Raw genomic sequence first — 17,716 nt, 5'->3', positions numbered from 1 at the left:
CCCGAAGAGCACGCAGGGCTGGAATAGCACAGAACTTAGTGCAGGAGTGACAGTGAGACTGAAAAGGCAGCTCCTGCCTGGATCCCAGGGTGGGGGTGGGGATGGGGGTCGTGAGCAAGGAGTCTGGCCCTTAACCTGTGGGGCCAAGGGCATCAGCTGGCTTGTCAGTATGCCAGAGCTGTCACTCAGAGAATCAGGGCCGTGGGATCGGAAGTCGTCGGTGGGGTTTCTGCTGACGGGTGCTAAGGTCTGACAGGCAGTGGAGGTGTCGCGGAGGGGCTGGATGCAGAAGCAGCTCCGGAGGAAAACCGCCAGCACCCAGTGGCGGAGGGCCGTCACCAAGCCCGGCCAGGTTGGACAGGAAACGCAACACATCTCCTTAAAGTGTCCTTTGCTGGCGCCGGGGTGAAAGGTCCTTCAGCCTCCCGGGACCTTGGAGGGTGCACGACGCCAGCCGGCCCGACGTCGGGTCAGCTCAGCGGCGAGCACCCCCTCCCTCCGGCGCCTCGACGGTGGATGGTGGTCGCTCCGCCGGCCCTGCAGGGGGCACTGTGGGAACGGCTTAGCCTCCGCGCATGCGCCTTGCGGCAACCCGGGCGGGGGCGGGGCGTCCGGACGCGGAAGCGGAGCTGCTCCCTTGAGGGACGGCGCCGGTGGGAGTAGCCGCCTTTGCGGACGCAGCCGGGTTATCGACCATGGCGCTGCCCCCGGCCGTCGGGACCGCGACCTGGCCCTGCTGCAGCCTCCCCCTCACGCGTCCTTTCTCCCAAGCGACGCGGCGCTGGGGGCGGCCCGGCGGGGAGGAGCTCGGCCGCCTGCCCCTGGATGACCTGGCGTCGATGCCGCGGTCGGCCGGGGGCCCGGAGCTCCTGTTTGGCCTGTCCCCGTGCCTCCTGGCGCTGCGGGCCGCCCGCCGCCGCGTCGCCCGGCTCCTGCTCCAGGCTTGCAGGTCTGGGCTGCAGGGGCAGCGGGCCGAGCTGCTGCGCGCGGCCGAGGAGCGGGCCATCCCAGTGCTGCGGCCCCGGCGGCGGGAGCTGGATGTCCTGTGCCGTCACCAGGTTCACCAGGGCGTCTGCATGGAAGTGAGCCCCCTGCGGCCCCGGCCCTGGGCCGAGGCCGAGGTGGCCCGGCCAGGAGACGACCCCCAGCAGCTGTGGCTCGTCCTCGAGGGGCTGCAGGATCCCCGGAATCTTGGGGCTGTGCTGCGCTCCGCTCACTTCCTCGGAGTGGATAAGGTCATCACCAGCCGGAGAAACAGGCATGGACGCCCCTTATTTCCCGTGCGTCCCCATCTGGAGGCACAGCCGAGTTCCTAAGCACCTTGACCCTTGGGTGGTCCCTCAACCAGGCCTCCCCGACTCCAGAATTCTTACCCCCTAACCCTTGGGGTATGGGGGAGGGCACAGCACCGGGCCTGAGGTTACCCGGCTTCATATGGTGGCATGGGGAAACCTTGCAGCTGCCCGCTCACTCCAGTAGTCAGCAAGGCCAGCGCCGGGGCTATGGAGGTGATGGACGTGTTCTCCACTGATGACCTGGCCGGTTTTTTACAGGTAATGGCGCGGGGGAAGCGGGGGTGTGTTAGTAAAGGAGAAGAAATGAACCAAGCTCAGTCTCCAAGAGCCTCCTGGCCAGCAGCTGAGGGAGGAAGGGGTTGGGGGCGGTGGTATCGCTTCCTTGTTTGTTTAGTCACTAAGTCGTGTCCACTCTTTTCGACCTCACGGACTGCAGCACGCCAGGCTTCCCTGTCCAAAATATTGTGGCCATTGGAGCTTCAGCATTATTAGCCCTTCCAGTGAATATTTAGGGTTGATTTCCTTTGGGATGGACTGGTTTGCTCTCCTTGCAGTCCAAGGGACTCTCAAGAGTCTTCTCCAGTTCCACAATTTGAAGGCATTAATTCTTCGGAGCTCAGCCTTTATGGTCCAACTCTCGCATCCATACATGACTACTGGAAAAACTGTAGTTTTGGCTATATGGACCTTTGTCAACAAAGTGATGTCTCTGCTTTTTAATACGCTGTCTAGGTTGGTCATAGGTTTTCTTCCAAGGAGCAAGCATCTTTTAATTTCATAGTTAAAGTCACCATTTGCAGTGATTTTGGAGCCTCCAAAATAAAACCTGTCGCTGTTTCCACTTTTTCCCCTTCTATTTGTCATGAAGTAATGAGACAGGTGCCATGATCTTTTGTTTTTTGAATGTTGAGTTTTAAGCCAGCCTTTTCACTCTTTCACCCTCCTCAAGAAGCACTTTACTTCCTCTTAGTTTCTGCCATTAGAGTGGTATCAGCTGCATGTCTGAGGTTGATGATATTTCTCCTGGCAGTCTTGATTCCAGCTTGTGATTCATCCAGCCGTCTAAATCGCTTTGAGGAGAGAAGGATCTGGAGTTTTACAAAGGATACATGGAGCAGAATCTGACGTTAGGGACTTCCACTGCAGTCCTTTCAGAGGCGTACTTTTTGCTCCTCCTGCAGGTTTACTCAGTGCTCCACTGCCTAGGGGCTTCCTGATAGCTCAGTTGGTGAAGAATACGCCTGCAATGCAGGAGACCCTGGTTTGATTCCTAGGTCTGGAAGATCCACTGGAGAAGGGATAGGCTACCCATTCCAGTATTCTGGCCTGGAGAATTCCATGGACTGTATAGTCCATGGAGACGCAAAGAGTCGACATGACTGAGTGACTTTCAGTTCACTGCCTAGTAAGTAAAGTGTTAGTTGCTCAGTCGTGTCCAACTCTTTGGGGCCCCATGGACTGTAGCCTGCCAGGCTCATCTGTCCATGGGATTCTTCAGGCAAGAATAATGGCATGGGTAGCCATTCCCTTCTCCAGGGGATCTTCTCAACCCAGGGGATCGAACCCAGGTCTCCTGCATTGCAGGCAGGTTCTTTACCATCTGAGCTACCAGGGAAGCCCATCTAGTAAGTAGGTCTTGAGTAAATGTTCACTCGTGAGAAACCAGTGGTTCCTGCTTCCTCCTGTAGGGAAGCAGTTTGAAAGGCTCTTTGAACAAGGACTAGTCTATCCCTTCCCCCTGGTCCCTCCCACAAAAGAAGAAACAAACAAAACAAACCCCCCAAACCACTACCACCAGCAGCATCATCACCACCACCAAAAAAACCCACTTTGATGTCTAGGAAGGGACAGTTCAGTTCAGTCGCTCAGTCCTGTCCAACTCTTTGCGACCCCATGAATTGCAGCACGCCAGGCCTCCCGGTCCATCACCAACTCCCGGAGTTCACCCAAACTCATGTCCATTGATTGGGTGATGGCATCCAGCCATCTCATCCTCTGTCAGTTCAGTTCAGTTCAGTTCAGTCTCTCAGTCGTGTCCGACTCTGCGACCCCATGAATCGCAGCACGCCAGACCTCCCTGTCCATCACCAACTCCCGGACTTCACTCAGACTCACGTCCATCGAGTCAGTGATGCCATCCAGCCATCTCATCCTCTGACGTCCCCTTCTCCTCCTGCCCCCAATCCCTCCCAGCAACAGAGTCTTTTCCAATGAGTCAACTCTTCGCATGAGGTGGCCAAAGTATTGGAGTTTCAGCTTCAGCATCAGTCCTTCCAATAAACATTCAGGACTGATATCCTTTAGGATGGACTGGTTGGATCTCCTTGCAGTCCAAGGGACTGTCAAGAGTCTTCTCCAACACCACAGTTCAAAAGCATCAATTCTTCGGCGCTCAGCCTTCTTCACAGTCCAACTCTCACATCCATGCATGACCACTGGAAAAACCGTAGCCTTGACTAGACAGACCTTTGTTGGCAAAGTAATGTCTCTGCTTTTCAGTATGCTATCTAGGTTGGTCATAACTTTTCTTCCAAGGAGTAAGCGTCTTTTAATTTCATGGCTGCAGTCACCATCTGCAGTGATTTTGGAGTCCAAAATAATAAAGTCTGACACTGTTTCCACTGTTTCCCCATCTATTTCCCATGAAGTGATGGGACCGGATGCCATGATCTTCATTTTCTGAATGTTGAGCTTTAAGCCAGCATTTTCACTCTCCACTTTCACCTTCATCAAGAGGCTTTTTAGTTCTTCTTCACTTTCTGCCATAAGGGTGGTGTCATCTGCATATCTGAGGTTATTGATATTTCTCCCGGCAATCTTGATTCCAGCTTGTGTTTCTTCCAGTCCAGCGTTTCTCATGATGTACTCTGCATATAAGTTAAATAAGCAGGGTGACAATATACAACCATGACGTACTCCTTTTCCTATTTGGAACCAGTCTGTTGTTCCATGTCCAGGTCTAACTGTAGCTTCCTGACCTGCATACAGATTTCTCAAGAGGCAGGTCAAGTGGTCTGGTATTCCCATCTCTCAGAATTTTCCACAGTTTATTGTGATCCACACAGTCAAAGACTTTGGCATAGTCAATAAAGCAGAAATAGATGTTTTTCTGGAACTCTTGCTTTTTCCATGGTCCAGCAGATGTTGGCAATTTGGTCTCTGGTTCCTCTGCCTTTTCTAAAACCAGCTTGAACATCAGGAAGTTCACGGTTCACATATTGCTGAAGCCTGGCTTGGAGAATTTTGAGCATTACTTTACTAACACGTGACATGAGTGCAATTGTGCGGTAGTTTGAGCATTCTTTGGCATTGCCTTTCTTTGGGATTGGCATGAAAACTGACCTTTTCCAGTCCTGTGGCCACTTCTGAGTTTTCCAAATTTGCTGGCATATTGAGTGCAGCACTTTCACAGCATCATCTTTCAGGATTTGAGATAGCTCAACTGGAATTCCATCACCTCCACTAGCTTTGTTCGTAGTGATGCTTTCTAAGGCCCACTTGACTTCACATTCCAGGATGTCTGGCTCTAGATGAGTGATCACACCATCATGATTATCTGCATCATGAAGATCTTTTTTGTACAGTTCTTCTGTGTATTCTTGCCATCTCTTCTTAATATCTTCTGCTTCTGTTAGGTCCATACCATTTCTGTCCTTTATCGAGCCCGTCTTTGCATGAAATGTTCCCTTGGTATCTCTAATTTTCTTGAAGAGATCTCTAGTTTTTCCCATTCTGTTGTTTTCCTCTATTTCTTTGCATTGATTGCTGAGGAAGGCTTTTCTATCTCTCCTTGCTATTGTTTGGAACTCTGCATTCAGATGCTTATATCTTTCCTTTTCTTCTTTGCGTTTCGCTTCTCTTCTTTTCACAGCTATTTGTAAGGCCTCCCCAGACAGCCATTTTACTTTTTTGCATTTCTTTTCCATGGGGATGGTCTTGATCCCTGTCTCCTGTACAATGTCACGAACCTCAGTCCATAGTTCATCAGGCACTCTATCAGATCTAGTCCCTTAAATCTATTTCTCACTTCCACTGTATAATCATAAGGAATTTGATTTAAGTCGTACCTGAATGGTCTAGTGTTTTTCTCTACTTTCTTCAATTTGAGTCTGAATTTGGTAATAAGGAGTTCATGATCTGAGCCACAGTCAGCTCCTGGTCTTGATTTTGTTGACTGTATAAAGCTTCTCCATCTTTGGCTGCAAAGAATATAATCAATCTGATTTCGGTGTTGACCATCTGGTGATGTCCAAGTGTAGAGTCTTCTCTTGTGTTGTTGGAAGAGGGTGTTTGCTATGACCAGTGCATTTTCTTGGCAGAACTCTATTAGTCTTCACCCTGCTTCATTCCATATTCCAAGGCCAAATTTGCCTGTTACTCCAGGTGTTTCTTGACTTCCTACTTCTGCATTCCAGTCCCCTATAATGAAAAGGCCATCTTCTTTGGGTGTTAGTTCTAAAAGATCTTGTAGGTCTTCATAGAACCGTTCAACTTCAGCTACTTCAGTGTTACTAGTTGGGGCATAGACTTGGATTACTGTGATATTGAATGGTTTGCCTTGGAAACGAACAGAGATCATGCTGTCGTTTTTGAGATTGCATCCAAGTACTGCATTTCGGACTCTTTTGTTGACCATGATGGCTGCTCCATTTCTTCTGAGGGATTCCTGCCCGCAGTGGTAGATATAATGGTCATCTGAGTTAAATTCATCCATTCCAGTCCATTTTAGTTCGCTGATTCCTAGAATGTTGACATTCACTCTTGCCATCTCTTGTTTGACCACTTCCAATTTGCTTTGATTCATGGACCTGACATTCCAGGTTCCTATGCAATATTGCTCTTTACAGCATCGGACCTTGCTTCTATCACCAGTCACATCCACAGCTGGGTGGTATTTTTGCTTTGGCTCCATCCCTTCATTCTTTCTGGAGTTATTTCTCCACTGATCTCCAGTAGCGTATTGGGCACCTACTGACCTGGGGAGTTCCTCTTTCAATATCTTATCATTTTGCCTTTTCATACTGTTCATGGGGTTCTCAAGGCAAGAATACTGAAGTGGTTTGCCATTCCCTTCTCCAGTGGACCACATTCTGTCAGATCTCTCCACCATGACCCACCTGTCTTGGGTTGTCCCACGAGCATGGCTTAGTTTCATTGAGTTAGACAAGCCTGTGGTCCTAGTGTGATTAGATTGACTAGTTTTCTGGGAGTATGGTTTCAGTGTGTTTGCCCTCTGATGCCCTCTTGCAACACCTACTGTCTTACTTGGGTTTCTCTTACCTTGGGCGTGGGGTATCTCTTCACGGCTGCTCCAGCAAAGCGCAGCCACTGCTCCTTACCTTGGACGAGGGGTATCTCCTCACTGCCACCCTTCCTGACCTTCAACGTGGGATAGCTCCTCTAGGCCCTCCTGTGCCCGCGCAGCCACTGCTCCTTGGATGTGGGGTTGCTCCTCCTGGCTGCCACCCCTGACCTCGGACTTGGGTAGCTCCTCTCGGCCATTCCTGCGCCGTCGCAGCCTGGCACTCTCGGCCACTGCCCCTGACCTCGGACGTGGGGTAACTCCTCTTGGCCGCCGCCCTTCGGGCATGGGGCCCTCCCAGCTTCTGCCCCTGACCTCGGACGTGGGGTAGCTCCTCTCGGCCGCGCTTAGTGCGCCGGTCGCATCCTCTGTCAAATCTTAGCAAAACCCGTGGTCCATCAGCATTTGTCTTCAGCTGTGCTTCCCTTGCTGGACACAAGGGGGCAGTATTGCCCTGTATTTAGCAGTTTCCCTGACCGTCCCCCAGGGCTCCTCTCAGTCCTTGGGTCCCTGTTCTATACTTATTTCTTGTTTGTCACATGCAATCTGATGGTTTTAAATTGCCATTTAGATACGAATGCCTCCCAAATATATATCCTTCTGGGTTTTGCTCCTGAACCTCAGATTCACATATCTAGTTGCCAACTCAACAGCTCTTTTTTCTGTCTAATGGGCGTTTCAAACAAGATTTCCAAATGTTCCTGTTCCTTTTGCAGAGTTAGCCAGCTCAGTTGATGGCAGCTCTTCCTGCCTTCAGTTGCTTAGGCCTTGGCGTCCTCCTTGGGTCTTCTGCTCTCTCACCCCACATCCCACCTGTCTTACGAGGACGTGATTGTCTAGTCCTGCACGTGCAGCTGACGACAAAGGCACCGCTAGTTCAGGTTTGCCCAGAGATTAGAAAGGATTTAGAATACACAGATATTTTTAAGGCACAGCCTTTCATTTTTACCTTGGCCTTATTTCCATACTTACCTGGCAGGAAATGGCAACCCACTCCAGTACTCTTGCCTAGAAAATCCCATGGACAGAAGAGCCTGGTAGGCTACAGTCCAAGGGGTCGCAAAGAGTCAGACACGACTGAGCAACTTTCTTTCTTTCTTTCTTTCTATTTCCACATTCTGACCATTGCTAACCATCTCCACTGTTACCACTGTGGTCCAAGCCACCATCATCTCTCCCTGTGTCACTGCAGAAACCTAACTGGTCTGCTTGCTTCTGCTCTCAACATAGAGTGATTCTGTAGAGACGTAAGTCAGACCGTGTCCCGGCTTCTCTGCTCAAAACCCTTCAAAGGCTTTGCCTCTCTCAGAGTGAAAGCCAAAGGCCTTCCAGTCGCCTTTGAGGTCCTACCTCCTGTGGCCTCTTTTTTCCTTTCTTGTCTCAGCAGCTCCCTTTCCACTGGCTACTTGGCTGTTCTGCTGTTCCTCACGCTTGCCTGGTAAGCGCCTGCCTCTTGGCCTTTGCCCTTACTGATCTCTGCCTAGAGTATCTCCTCCCCCAGGTGTCTGCGTGGTGCTCCCTCCCCTCACCTCCCGCAGGTCTACACTTCAGTGAGGCTTCCCTGACCTCCCTGCTACGAGGCTGGGGTTTGGGCCTGTTTTGTTCATCCCCTTATCCCCAGTGCTGAGCACAGAGCCTGTCCACTCTAGGTACTTGATAACTACTGACTGAATCCAGCGGCTTAACGAGGGGATGACTAGATGTGCAAGGCCAGGCTCCTCCTGGCTGGTGCTCCGCTGAAGAATTGATTTCACCTCTCCCCTTTCAGGCCAGAGCCCGGCAGGGCTGGCTCGTGGCTGGCACAGTGGGCTGCCCGGGGCCTGAGATCGCCCTGTCCTCCAAGATCCCCATCACTCGCTGCTTGGATTTCCTCTGGGACCGGCCTACCCTCCTCGTGCTAGGTAGGTAGATGTCCCTGCTCTTTGCTGAGATGCAAGCTTCCTGAGTGCCTGCCTGCGCAGCTGGGTCCTCCGTAACCCTCCGGCCCCCTTGCTCTGCAGGGAACGAGGGCTCTGGTCTGTCCCGGGCAGTGCAGGCCTCCTGCCAGCTTCTCCTCACCATCCTGCCCGGCCGGCAGCTGCCTCCTGGACTCGAGTCCTTAAACGTCTCCGTGGCCGCAGGTGAGTTTCCACTCCCCTTTCTTCTCTCCTTCTGATCACATGCATACAGCTGCTTCAATTCATCCTAAATACCTTTCTCAATCTTGCTGTGTCCGAATTGCTTATATATGCCGAATGAGGAAAATATCTACATCTTTTAAAAAATTAATAATGTTTGACTGCTCTGGTTCATCATTGCTGTCCAAGGACTTTCTCTAGTTAAAGTCAGTAGAGCAGAGGTCACTGTCTAGTTGCAGGCTTCTCATTGCAGTGGCTTCTCTTTGTGTGCGGGCTTAGTAGCTGTGGTGCATGGGCTTCATCGCCCTGCAGAGCATGTGGGAATCTTCCCGAACTAGGGATGGAACCCGTGTCCCCCGCATTGGCAGGCAGGTTCTTAATCACTGGACCACCAGGGAAGCCCCCTACAGCCTCTTGAGGATGGAGTGAAGAAGTGCCTGGCCCATGGTCCCTCCTCTGTTCCACCCTTGTCCTTCTATCTGTCTGTGCAGGAATCCTTCTTCACTCCATTTGCAGCCAGAGGAAGGGGTTCCCAGTGGAACGGAGGAGAGAGCAACTTCTCCATGACCCCCAGGATCCCTTGGCCTCATCTGAAGCAGCCAGAGTGGCTCAGCACCCAGGACTGTCCTCAGGATCAGAAAAGAAGAGACAAGACAGGGGCTAACCAGGACTGTCCACGGTGTCTGTGTGCTGGGGAGCGCACGCACCCACACCCTCGAATGTGCTGGAGTCTCTTTGTCTTCTTATGAGTGGGCATCAGGCCTCTGTTTATAAACCGCTATCCTGGGGAGCCAGGAGCTTTGCAGTAGAGACCACAGGAAGTTCAGTTTCCCGTTTTTTTGGACTTTCGGTTGGAGATGGCAGCCTATTGATTTCTACGCTGTGCTGGGACAGAGGGTCTCTTTCTTCCCAGGTCCCGCCTGGAAGCAAGGGGGAGTTTTGGACATCAGAAGGGGATCAGGCAGCCCCATCCAGGGTCCTCTTCCTCTTGGATGGGTGTGAGAAGGCAGAGGAAAGCCCGGGGCACTCCTGTGGGCCAGACAGGTGCAAATCCAGGCTCAAACCCTCTGAACACACGACTTCATCTTTCTAACCCCCAGGGCTGTTGTCAGGATCCAGTGAAACATCACTTGATATCCAGCAGGCACCCCTTCTCTCTGGTTCGTCCACTAGGTGGCAGCCTTGTTCTTTGGTCCACGGTCGCTTTGGCAAGCTTTCGCAGCCACCTGGGGAGATTCCTGGCTGTGGCCCACCCCAGAGACGCAGGGCAAAGATTAGCAAATACCTATCAACTCACTGGCCCTCCAGTACCCACCATGGGTGAGTTAGTCGGCCTCCATGGAAAGACCTGCCGAACCAGAGTTCTGGCCTTTGATTCTGGGAGGTGGTGAGGACCTTGCAGATTTGCCGTTTGTTGTACAACCCAGACAGATTCGGTACTACTCTCCCAGGCTCCCGTGAGCAGAGCAGAAGCCACTAGGATAAGTAGCTTAGGGCAGTCTTGGCTGCTGACTGGAACCACCTGGCAAGCTTTGAAAAGCAGCTGACACCCCCTCAGCCTGATGTAATTGGTCAGTGTGCAACGTGAACATCCGACTTTTTTTTTTTTAAGGATTTTATTTATTTTCTTTTTTGGCCGTGCTGGGTCTTCATTGCTGCTCGGGCTCTTCTCTGGTTGCGGAGAGCAGGGGCTGCTCTAGCTGCAGTGCACGGGCTTCAGTAGTTGTGGCAAAGGGCTCAGTGGTTGCAGCTCCCCGGCTCTAGAGCACAGGCTCAGTAGTTGGGGTGAATGGGCTTAGTTGCCCCGCGGCATGTGGGATCTTCCCGGATCAGGGATCCAACCCTTGTCCCCTGCGTTGGCAGGTGGATTCTTTACCGCTGAGCCACCAGGGATTTCCAAACATCCGAATTTTTAAAGCTCCCCCAGTTGGGTCTCAGTTGCAGCCCAGGTCGGGACCCATTAGGTTTCTACTGATGTTCTGGGCTGGGTAACTCAGGGCATTTAGCAGCATCTCTGGCCTCTGTCTACAAGATGACAATAAGCACCCTCTCCCCCAAGTTGTGACAACCGAAAACGTCTCCAGACGCCGCCGCCGTGTGTCCCTAGGGGGATGGAATGAGCCCTTGAGCAGCACTGCTTAGGAGCGTGGGTCTGGGGGATGGCTGCCGAGGCACAGGTCCTGATGCTCTGACTGGCCAGTTCCTCCCCCTCCTGCTCCTCAGTGGGCGGGGATAATCCTGCCTCCCTGGGTGGCGGGGAGGAGAGAGGCCGGAGAACTCAGGGCCTTACACACTGCAGGTGCTTGGTAAGTAGTACTGCCCTATTCTCTGTGGGGTGGAGTCAGCTCGAATTCTAATGGTGATGCCAGTTAGAAAGACACTGAACTTCAATTTTTAAAAGGCCAAAGATGGGACTTCCCTGGCGGTCCAGTACTTAAGACTCTGTGCTCCTAAGGCAGGGGGCCTGGGTTTGATCCCTAGTCAGGGAACTAGATCCCACGTGCTGAAGCTAAATCTGGTGCAGCCAAATAAATATTTTTTTAAAAAAATAGTATAATTCCAGCTGATTTGGATAGTTGCACAGCAGAAAACAACGCAACCTTGTGAAGCAGTTTTCCTCCAGTTAAGTGAAAGTGAAGTCGCTCAGTCATGTCCGACTCTTTGTGACCCCAGGAACTGCAGCCCGCCAGGCTCCTCCATTCCTGGGGTTTTCCAGGCAAGGATACTGAAGTGGGTTGCCATTTCCTGCTCCAGGGGATCTTCCTGACCCAGGGATTGAACCCGGGTCTCTCTGCATTGCAGGCAGACTCTACCATCTGAGCCACCAGGGAGTCCCTCCAATTAAAAAGTAAATTATAAATGAATGAAAGGGACAAAGATGGCTTTAAAGTCAGAGCTTTTCCTCTCAAAAAGGAGGAAGAACCCCTCCTTCATACACTCCATAGATCTCCATCACACAGGTTTCTCCCTGAGCTCTGTCCCTGACTGCCACACAGATGTGACCTCCATCCAGCTCAGGTGTACGACCCCACCTCCCGCATCACCTCTGCTCTCTCCACGAAGAGGCTAGTGTGTTTTTGTTTTTCTTCTGTTTTCTGGCTGCACCACATGGTAAGTGAGATCTTAGTTCCCCGCCCAGGGATCAAGCCCATGCCCGCTGTAGTGGAAGCGCTGAGTCTTAACCTCTGACCACCAGGGCGGTCCCCCTTGTGTGGTTTCTGGCTGTGGCCATCCTTAGCCTCGTGGGGTCAGGGAACAGGAGGGGCACTTGAATAGTCCAGGTGTGCAGAGGTACAGGCTGACTGAATCAGCATCTCTCGGGAAGAAGCCAGGCACCAGCATTTTTTTTTTTAGAACTATCCCGCTGATGGCCAGTATACAGCCAGTTGGAGAATCACTGGCTGTCACATTACTACATATGTCCAACTGCTTCCAAGTCGTTCACACTCGTGCTTTTGAATGCATACCAGAAAGTTTGGGCCAAGCAAGCTTTTACCTGTCCCCAAGGTTCTTCAGAAGATGCTGGATCTCCAGCCCTGACTCTGGCTTCCTCCCTGGGTGGTGTCTCGGTCTCCTCATCTATACAATGGGGATAGTGCCATCTACACCTGCTCCAGCTACCCTCTCCCCAACAGGGAAGTTGTAAAGATAAAAAAGCATTGTGTAAACTGCAGGACTGTGTGCCCAGGCCTGGCATGTCATAATTCAAACCTGGGTGTGAGGGTTCAGATCAATGTGTCAACTTGAGTGGGCCACAGGGTGCCCAGATACTTGGTCAAGCATTATCCTGGGTGGTTCTGTGAGGGTATTTTTGGATGAGATTAGCACTGCTGGACTGAGTAAAGCAGATCGCACTCCCCTGTGTGGTGGGCCTTGTCTAATCCGTTGAGACCCCCAGTAGAACAGAAAGGCTGACCCTTCCCAAGTGAGAGAATATGCCTGCCTTTTGGAACTGGAACATGGCCTCTTCCAGGTCTCAAGCCTGCTAGCCCTCAGATGGTCACTGTATCATCAGCTCTCCTGGGGTTTCCAGCCCTACCCTGCAGAACTTGGGGCTTCTCAGCCTCTGTAATCACATGACCCAATTCCTTATAACATATAGTGTGTATGTGTATGTGGGTGTGCATATATGTGTGTGTGTGTGCACAAGCTTGCCTGCATGCTTGGTCATGTCTGACTCTGTGCAACCCTATGGACTGTAGCCCACCAGGCTCCTCTGTCCATGGGATTTTTCAGGCAAGAATACTGGAGTGAGTGGTCCTTTCCTTTTCCAGGGGATCTTCCTCACCCAGGGATCAAACCTGCATCTTGTATCTCCTGCATTGGCAGATCCTTTACCACTGTACACCTGGGAAGTCAAATCGACTTAGCAGCAGCAGCATAGAGAGAGAGAGGTTCTGTTTCTCCTATTGGGTCTGTTTCTCTGGAGATCCCAGAGTAACAGATCTGGTGAAAACTGAGGTGTCCTGGTGCTCCCCTCCATCCTGGGGTGCAGAATTGAGCTTTGCTCTCCAGAACTAAAGCCAGCATGAAACCTAGAGGTAGGGTTGGGTGTTCTCGGGGTCTGGAGCCCTCTCCTGCCCACCGACTCCTCTGTGGTGTCCGGAGCCCTATCTAACCTTGGGCCTGCTATCCGTCAGCGCTCTGTGGTCTGGGTCACCTCCAGGGCCACTCCCCCAGGGAAACAGCCGGGCCCAGGTGGCTCCTTCCTGCTTCATCCCCCCAGGCAGCAGGCTGGCTGTCCTCTGGAAGACAGGTTCACTTGAACCAAAGGGAATTGCGGCTGTAATTACCTGCCCAGGACATACAGATACGTAATTGTCATGCAACCCAGACACTCCCCAAATGAAGAAAGGCCCCGAGGCCAAGGCTGAGGCCTGCTTCTCTGCACGTGACCTCAGGTGCCAGGTGCATAGAAGCTGCTGAGCTCAGCTAGTGTGGTTCAACACCCGGGAGCTGGGGCGACAGGCCATGGGTACGAAGGGCAGCAGGGTCAGGGTGCGGCTGGAGGAGAGCACGGTGCTGGCTGAGGACATGACCTTGGCTGGCAAGCAGTGGGCGCTTTGAGCTCCAGCTCTGACTTTGGCAGTGGTGTCAAGGTGGCCATGTTCTTAACTTTTTCAAGCCTTGGCTTTCTTCATCTGTAAATAGGGACGACAACAGTGTCCACGTGGGGGGATCGTGCATGTAAAGCCCTCGGCCCTGTTTCCTCGGACTTTGAGATGCTCTCACAGCTGACATGGGGGGCCGACCTAGAGGTCAGGACACTGGACCCTGCCCTCCCACCACCCTGGCCTCAATTTCCCCAGAGGCTCTAGGACCCCTTTTAGCTGCAAGACACAATGGTTTACCGGGGAGAACAGAGGTGGGTTGGAAGAGGCAGGGGCTGAAATGACATTCCTAGGCTCCTCCTTTATCAGGGTCTCCAAGCCAATAGGGGCAGGGTCTCAGAAGGTTGGGGTTCCCAGAGAACCCTACCCCCTCCAGGGCTGGCGTCTTTTTTTTCCCCCTACAGAAGGCTAAATTTCCAGTTTCACCCTGCCCCAGGCTGGGATCCTCAACTAGAGCCCCTCTACTCCTCCAGGGAGAGTCGGGCGCCAGGGAGCCCCACAGTTTGTAAATGTAATCAACCTTGAGGTCTCTGACTTCCACAGGTGCAATTAGCATGCCCATCTGCTAATCCCTGATTGATGATGTTTACAAACACAGGACTCTGCTCTCAGAGCTGCTCAGCGCCCTCCTCTAGGGCCAGGAGGCAGGGGTCTTCCGAGCACCGCCCCCCACCACCCCACCCCATGTAGCCCACTACTTCGGGCCTCCCCACTCAACAGCCCTTCCATCCCCTCCTCCAGGCAGTGAGCAGAGCTGGAGGTCCTTCCAGATCCCTTGGCCCAGTCCTCACTGCACACAGTTAGAGCAGAGACGCCGTGAGAGCACAGGGAGCCCAGAGGCTGCGGGGCTGGGGCCTTGCTCTCCTTTCTCCCCAGTTCTGGACTTCCTGGGACACACGATGTTGCTTTCACTCTCCAGCCCAGCGCTAGCCCTGAGGCACACACGCCTCCCTTCCTGGAGGAGTGGGCCTGGCCCTGGCACCCTGAGGCCTCTCCCCAGACAGGGAGGCATTTCAACCCCACCTACCCTCCTGAGGACTGCCTGGGTCCTCTCACAGGCAAAGTAGCTAAAGCATCAGGAACACACTTCTAGGGGACTTCCCTGCTGGTCCAGTGGTTAAGGATCTGCCTTCTAATGCAGGGAACGTGGGTTCCATCCCTGGTCTGGGAACTAATCTCCTACTTTGTTTTGTTCTTGTTGTTAAGTCGTTCAGTCATATCTGACTCTGTGCATCCCCATGGACTGTAGCCCGCTAGGCTCCTCTGTCCATGGGATTTCCCAGGGAATTATACTGGAGTGGGTTGTCATTTCCCTCTCCAGGGGATCTTTCCAACCCAGAGATTGAACCCAAGTCTCCTGCATTGGCAGGTGGGTTCTTTTATCACTGAGCCACCACACGCCGCAGGGCAGCTAAGGGATTGCACCGCGACTGCTGAGCCTGTTGCTCTGGAGCCCACGTGCCACAACGAGAGAACTTGTCTGCTGCCCACAGACCCTGCAGAGATCCTGTGGGCAGCAACTAAGACCCCACGCAGCCAAATAATGAATATTAAAACACACACATTTCTGAGTCAGACTGTCCTGGGTCAGCCTCAGGCCCATCCCTTAACCTGATTTAATCACAGTTTCTTCATCTGTGAAGTGGAGATAGGAACAGTACCTTTCATAGGGGTCGTTGTGAGCATTAACGATGGGATGTATAAAAAGGACTCAGCACGGTTCTGGGGACACAGTAGGTGCTCAATAAAGGTGAACACTTTCAGGGCAGCAGAAATAATGATAATGGTGATGATGTTGATAGGAAAAGAGGTCTCTGAAGCTCCAGGATGTCTCCTTCTCCTGCTGCCCCACCCCCACCACGCCCCTCTGGGGAGAAGGGCAGGTCCTGGCTCATTACTGGCGGGGGGCTGGGGTGGAGGTGTCAGATTGGAATCCCTCCTGGGTCTGTTCGCAGCTTCTCTGTTTCATTAACACCTCCCTGGTGGTCTTCAGCTCATCCTGCTGGGGGAGATGCTCCAGAAAGTTCTAACTCCCCAGCCCAGAGCTCACTGCTTCCCGCTGCTAGGTCTGTGCTCAGACCCGCGTAGACAGGGTTTTATGTGGGAGAGAGGTGGCCGCTGGCCCAGAGGCTGTCTCTGTCCCTGCACCCCAGGATCCTGGGGGCCTGGTGAGGGGGTCTGGCACCTGAAGCTGCCCCTTGCTCCTCAAGCAGCCTCTCTTCCCCAGTGCGTCCCACCCAGTCCAGCCACTTCTTCCTTCCTTTTGGATCTCCGTGACTGTGAACACGGCTTGGTCCTGGGCTCTCATCCTGACCCACCACTTCCTAGCTCGATGACCAGAGGCAAGTCGCTCTCCTCCAGGACATCTATCCAGTTCTGCAAAACGGGGACACGACGCCACAGCCCGGAAGCCCACAGCCCGCTAAATCGGTCAGCTCTCTGCAACGGGCAGCTGTTGTGATTTCACAGGGAATGACAGTCGCTCTCAGAACGATCATTCTACACCCCAGGACTTGGTTTAGCCAGCTGGGGGGTCGGGGAGTGGAGGCCAGAGTCCCAAGGACCTGTCAGGTTCCAGGAAGCAGGAGAGGGCGTGAGCTTTGCCCCCATGAATTGTTCCAGCTCCGTCCTCAGACTGGGGGAGGGAGTGGGGCTGGTCAATGAACTGGGACCAGGAGATTTATTCCTCGGGCTCTGGGAAGGCCGCTTCTAAACAAGGTTCCTCTCCACTACACTCCAAGAAGGCTTCTTATGGAAATGCCTGTCCTTCGCCCCGCTCTGCCCTCTCGGTCACAATGGTCCATTTCTGAGGATGCTCTTCACCAGCTGCGGTGGCCCAGGGGAGGAGGGGCTCAGTTGGAGGTGGGGCTGGGCCCGAGCCCCTCTCCACTCCCCCTCCGCGCCCCCCCAATCCAGGCAGTCTAGTTGAACTTGACCCCTTCTGCTTTCTCCTGCCACCTCTCACCCTCCTGGCCCCCCTCCCGTGCCCTGCTTTTTGCTGAGGTTTGTGGATGTCAGAAGGGAGAGACGATGGAAAGTGGTCCCTTTTGTGGTTTGTATGTCAACTCAAAAAAATGTCAGTGGGCTCAACAGTTTCCTTCAGAAAGAAGAAAATGAGAAGTCAGCAAACAAGGGAGGCAGTAAAGGGGTTGGTGGGGGGGGCTTGCTTCCTTCTTCCTAGCAGCCTTAAGGCCCTTCCCCCAGCCTCTCGGCCCCCAGAGTCCTCTGAAGACCCTAAGCACCCCCCACGCCCCCAGGAAGGCCCACCCCGTCCTTGAGTCTTTGGGGCAGGAATTATTAATAGCTTCCTAGGTCCCCCACACAGGGCCAGGCACTTACGGGGAGAGGGAGGGTAGTTTATAAACAATGAATGAACAAGCAAATAGGTCCTGAGGTCGGAGACTAATTGCCTCCTGTTTCTCTTTGGTGGGGTGGGTTGTGGGGGGCAAATCTCTCAGCGTGTTTCCAGCTGGCCCTGCCCCTCCACTTTTCAGAGGAGGCAAGATGCAAATGATCCCCCAGCCACAGCTGCTCTCCATTCTCTGAAACAAAGGAGCTCATCGAAGGCTGAGGGGACAGCTCTGCAAAAGCCCTCAGCCCTTCACCCCGCTGAGATCCATCAGCACCCAGGCCCGGCGTGGAAGCCCCTCCCCTCGACGGGGGTACTAGCCATAGGGCTGGATCTTGCTTAAATCGGAGCCCCGAGGCTAACACACACACACGCCCCGCTCTCAGCGTGGTGGGTGTGGGACCCGGGAGCTGGCAGCAGGGCGACGATGTTGATGATGGGAACGATAACGATGCTGACGGTGGTGATAGTACTAATGTTTATTATGTACGTGCCGTGTGCTGGAAGTTTTACGTGTCTCCTTGAATCCTTTCGATGCTTTT

The 17,716-nt window shown here is 53.1% G+C and overlaps 1 protein-coding gene across 1 annotated transcript; it reads left to right on the top strand.

Annotated features, from left to right (window-relative positions):
* The first annotated feature begins 586 nt into the window (after positions 1-586).
* MRM1 (mitochondrial rRNA methyltransferase 1) lies at positions 587-9,535 on the top strand. The gene is made up of 5 exons (XM_086360481.1): positions 587-1,258; positions 1,460-1,553; positions 8,366-8,498; positions 8,598-8,717; positions 9,206-9,535. Exons 1-5 carry the CDS (start codon positions 696-698, stop codon positions 9,376-9,378), a joined length of 1,083 nt encoding a protein of 360 aa, XP_086216607.1. The 5' UTR covers positions 587-695; the 3' UTR covers positions 9,379-9,535.
* The last annotated feature ends 8,181 nt before the right edge of the window (positions 9,536-17,716 follow it).

Source organism: Bos grunniens, chromosome 19 (assembly GCF_055505025.1).
Source record: "Bos grunniens cultivar Pamir isolate PY7600 chromosome 19, Bosgru_T2T1.0, whole genome shotgun sequence".
NCBI lineage: Eukaryota > Metazoa > Chordata > Mammalia > Artiodactyla > Bovidae > Bos > Bos grunniens.
The sequence above is the reverse complement of the archived record's forward strand: the minus strand, read 5'-3'. Positions and strand labels throughout refer to the sequence as shown.

Bases quoted from the DNA above. Each gene is read 5' to 3' on its own strand.
- MRM1 (XM_086360481.1), top strand. From the start codon at position 696: ATGGCGCTGCCCCCGGCCGTCGGGACCGCGACCTGGCCCTGCTGCAGC. The intron at 1,554-8,365 runs GTAATGGCGCGG...CTCCCCTTTCAG, and splicing joins ACCTGGCCGGTTTTTTACAG to GCCAGAGCCCGGCAGGGCTG. The intron at 8,499-8,597 runs GTAGGTAGATGT...CTTGCTCTGCAG, and splicing joins GCCTACCCTCCTCGTGCTAG to GGAACGAGGGCTCTGGTCTG.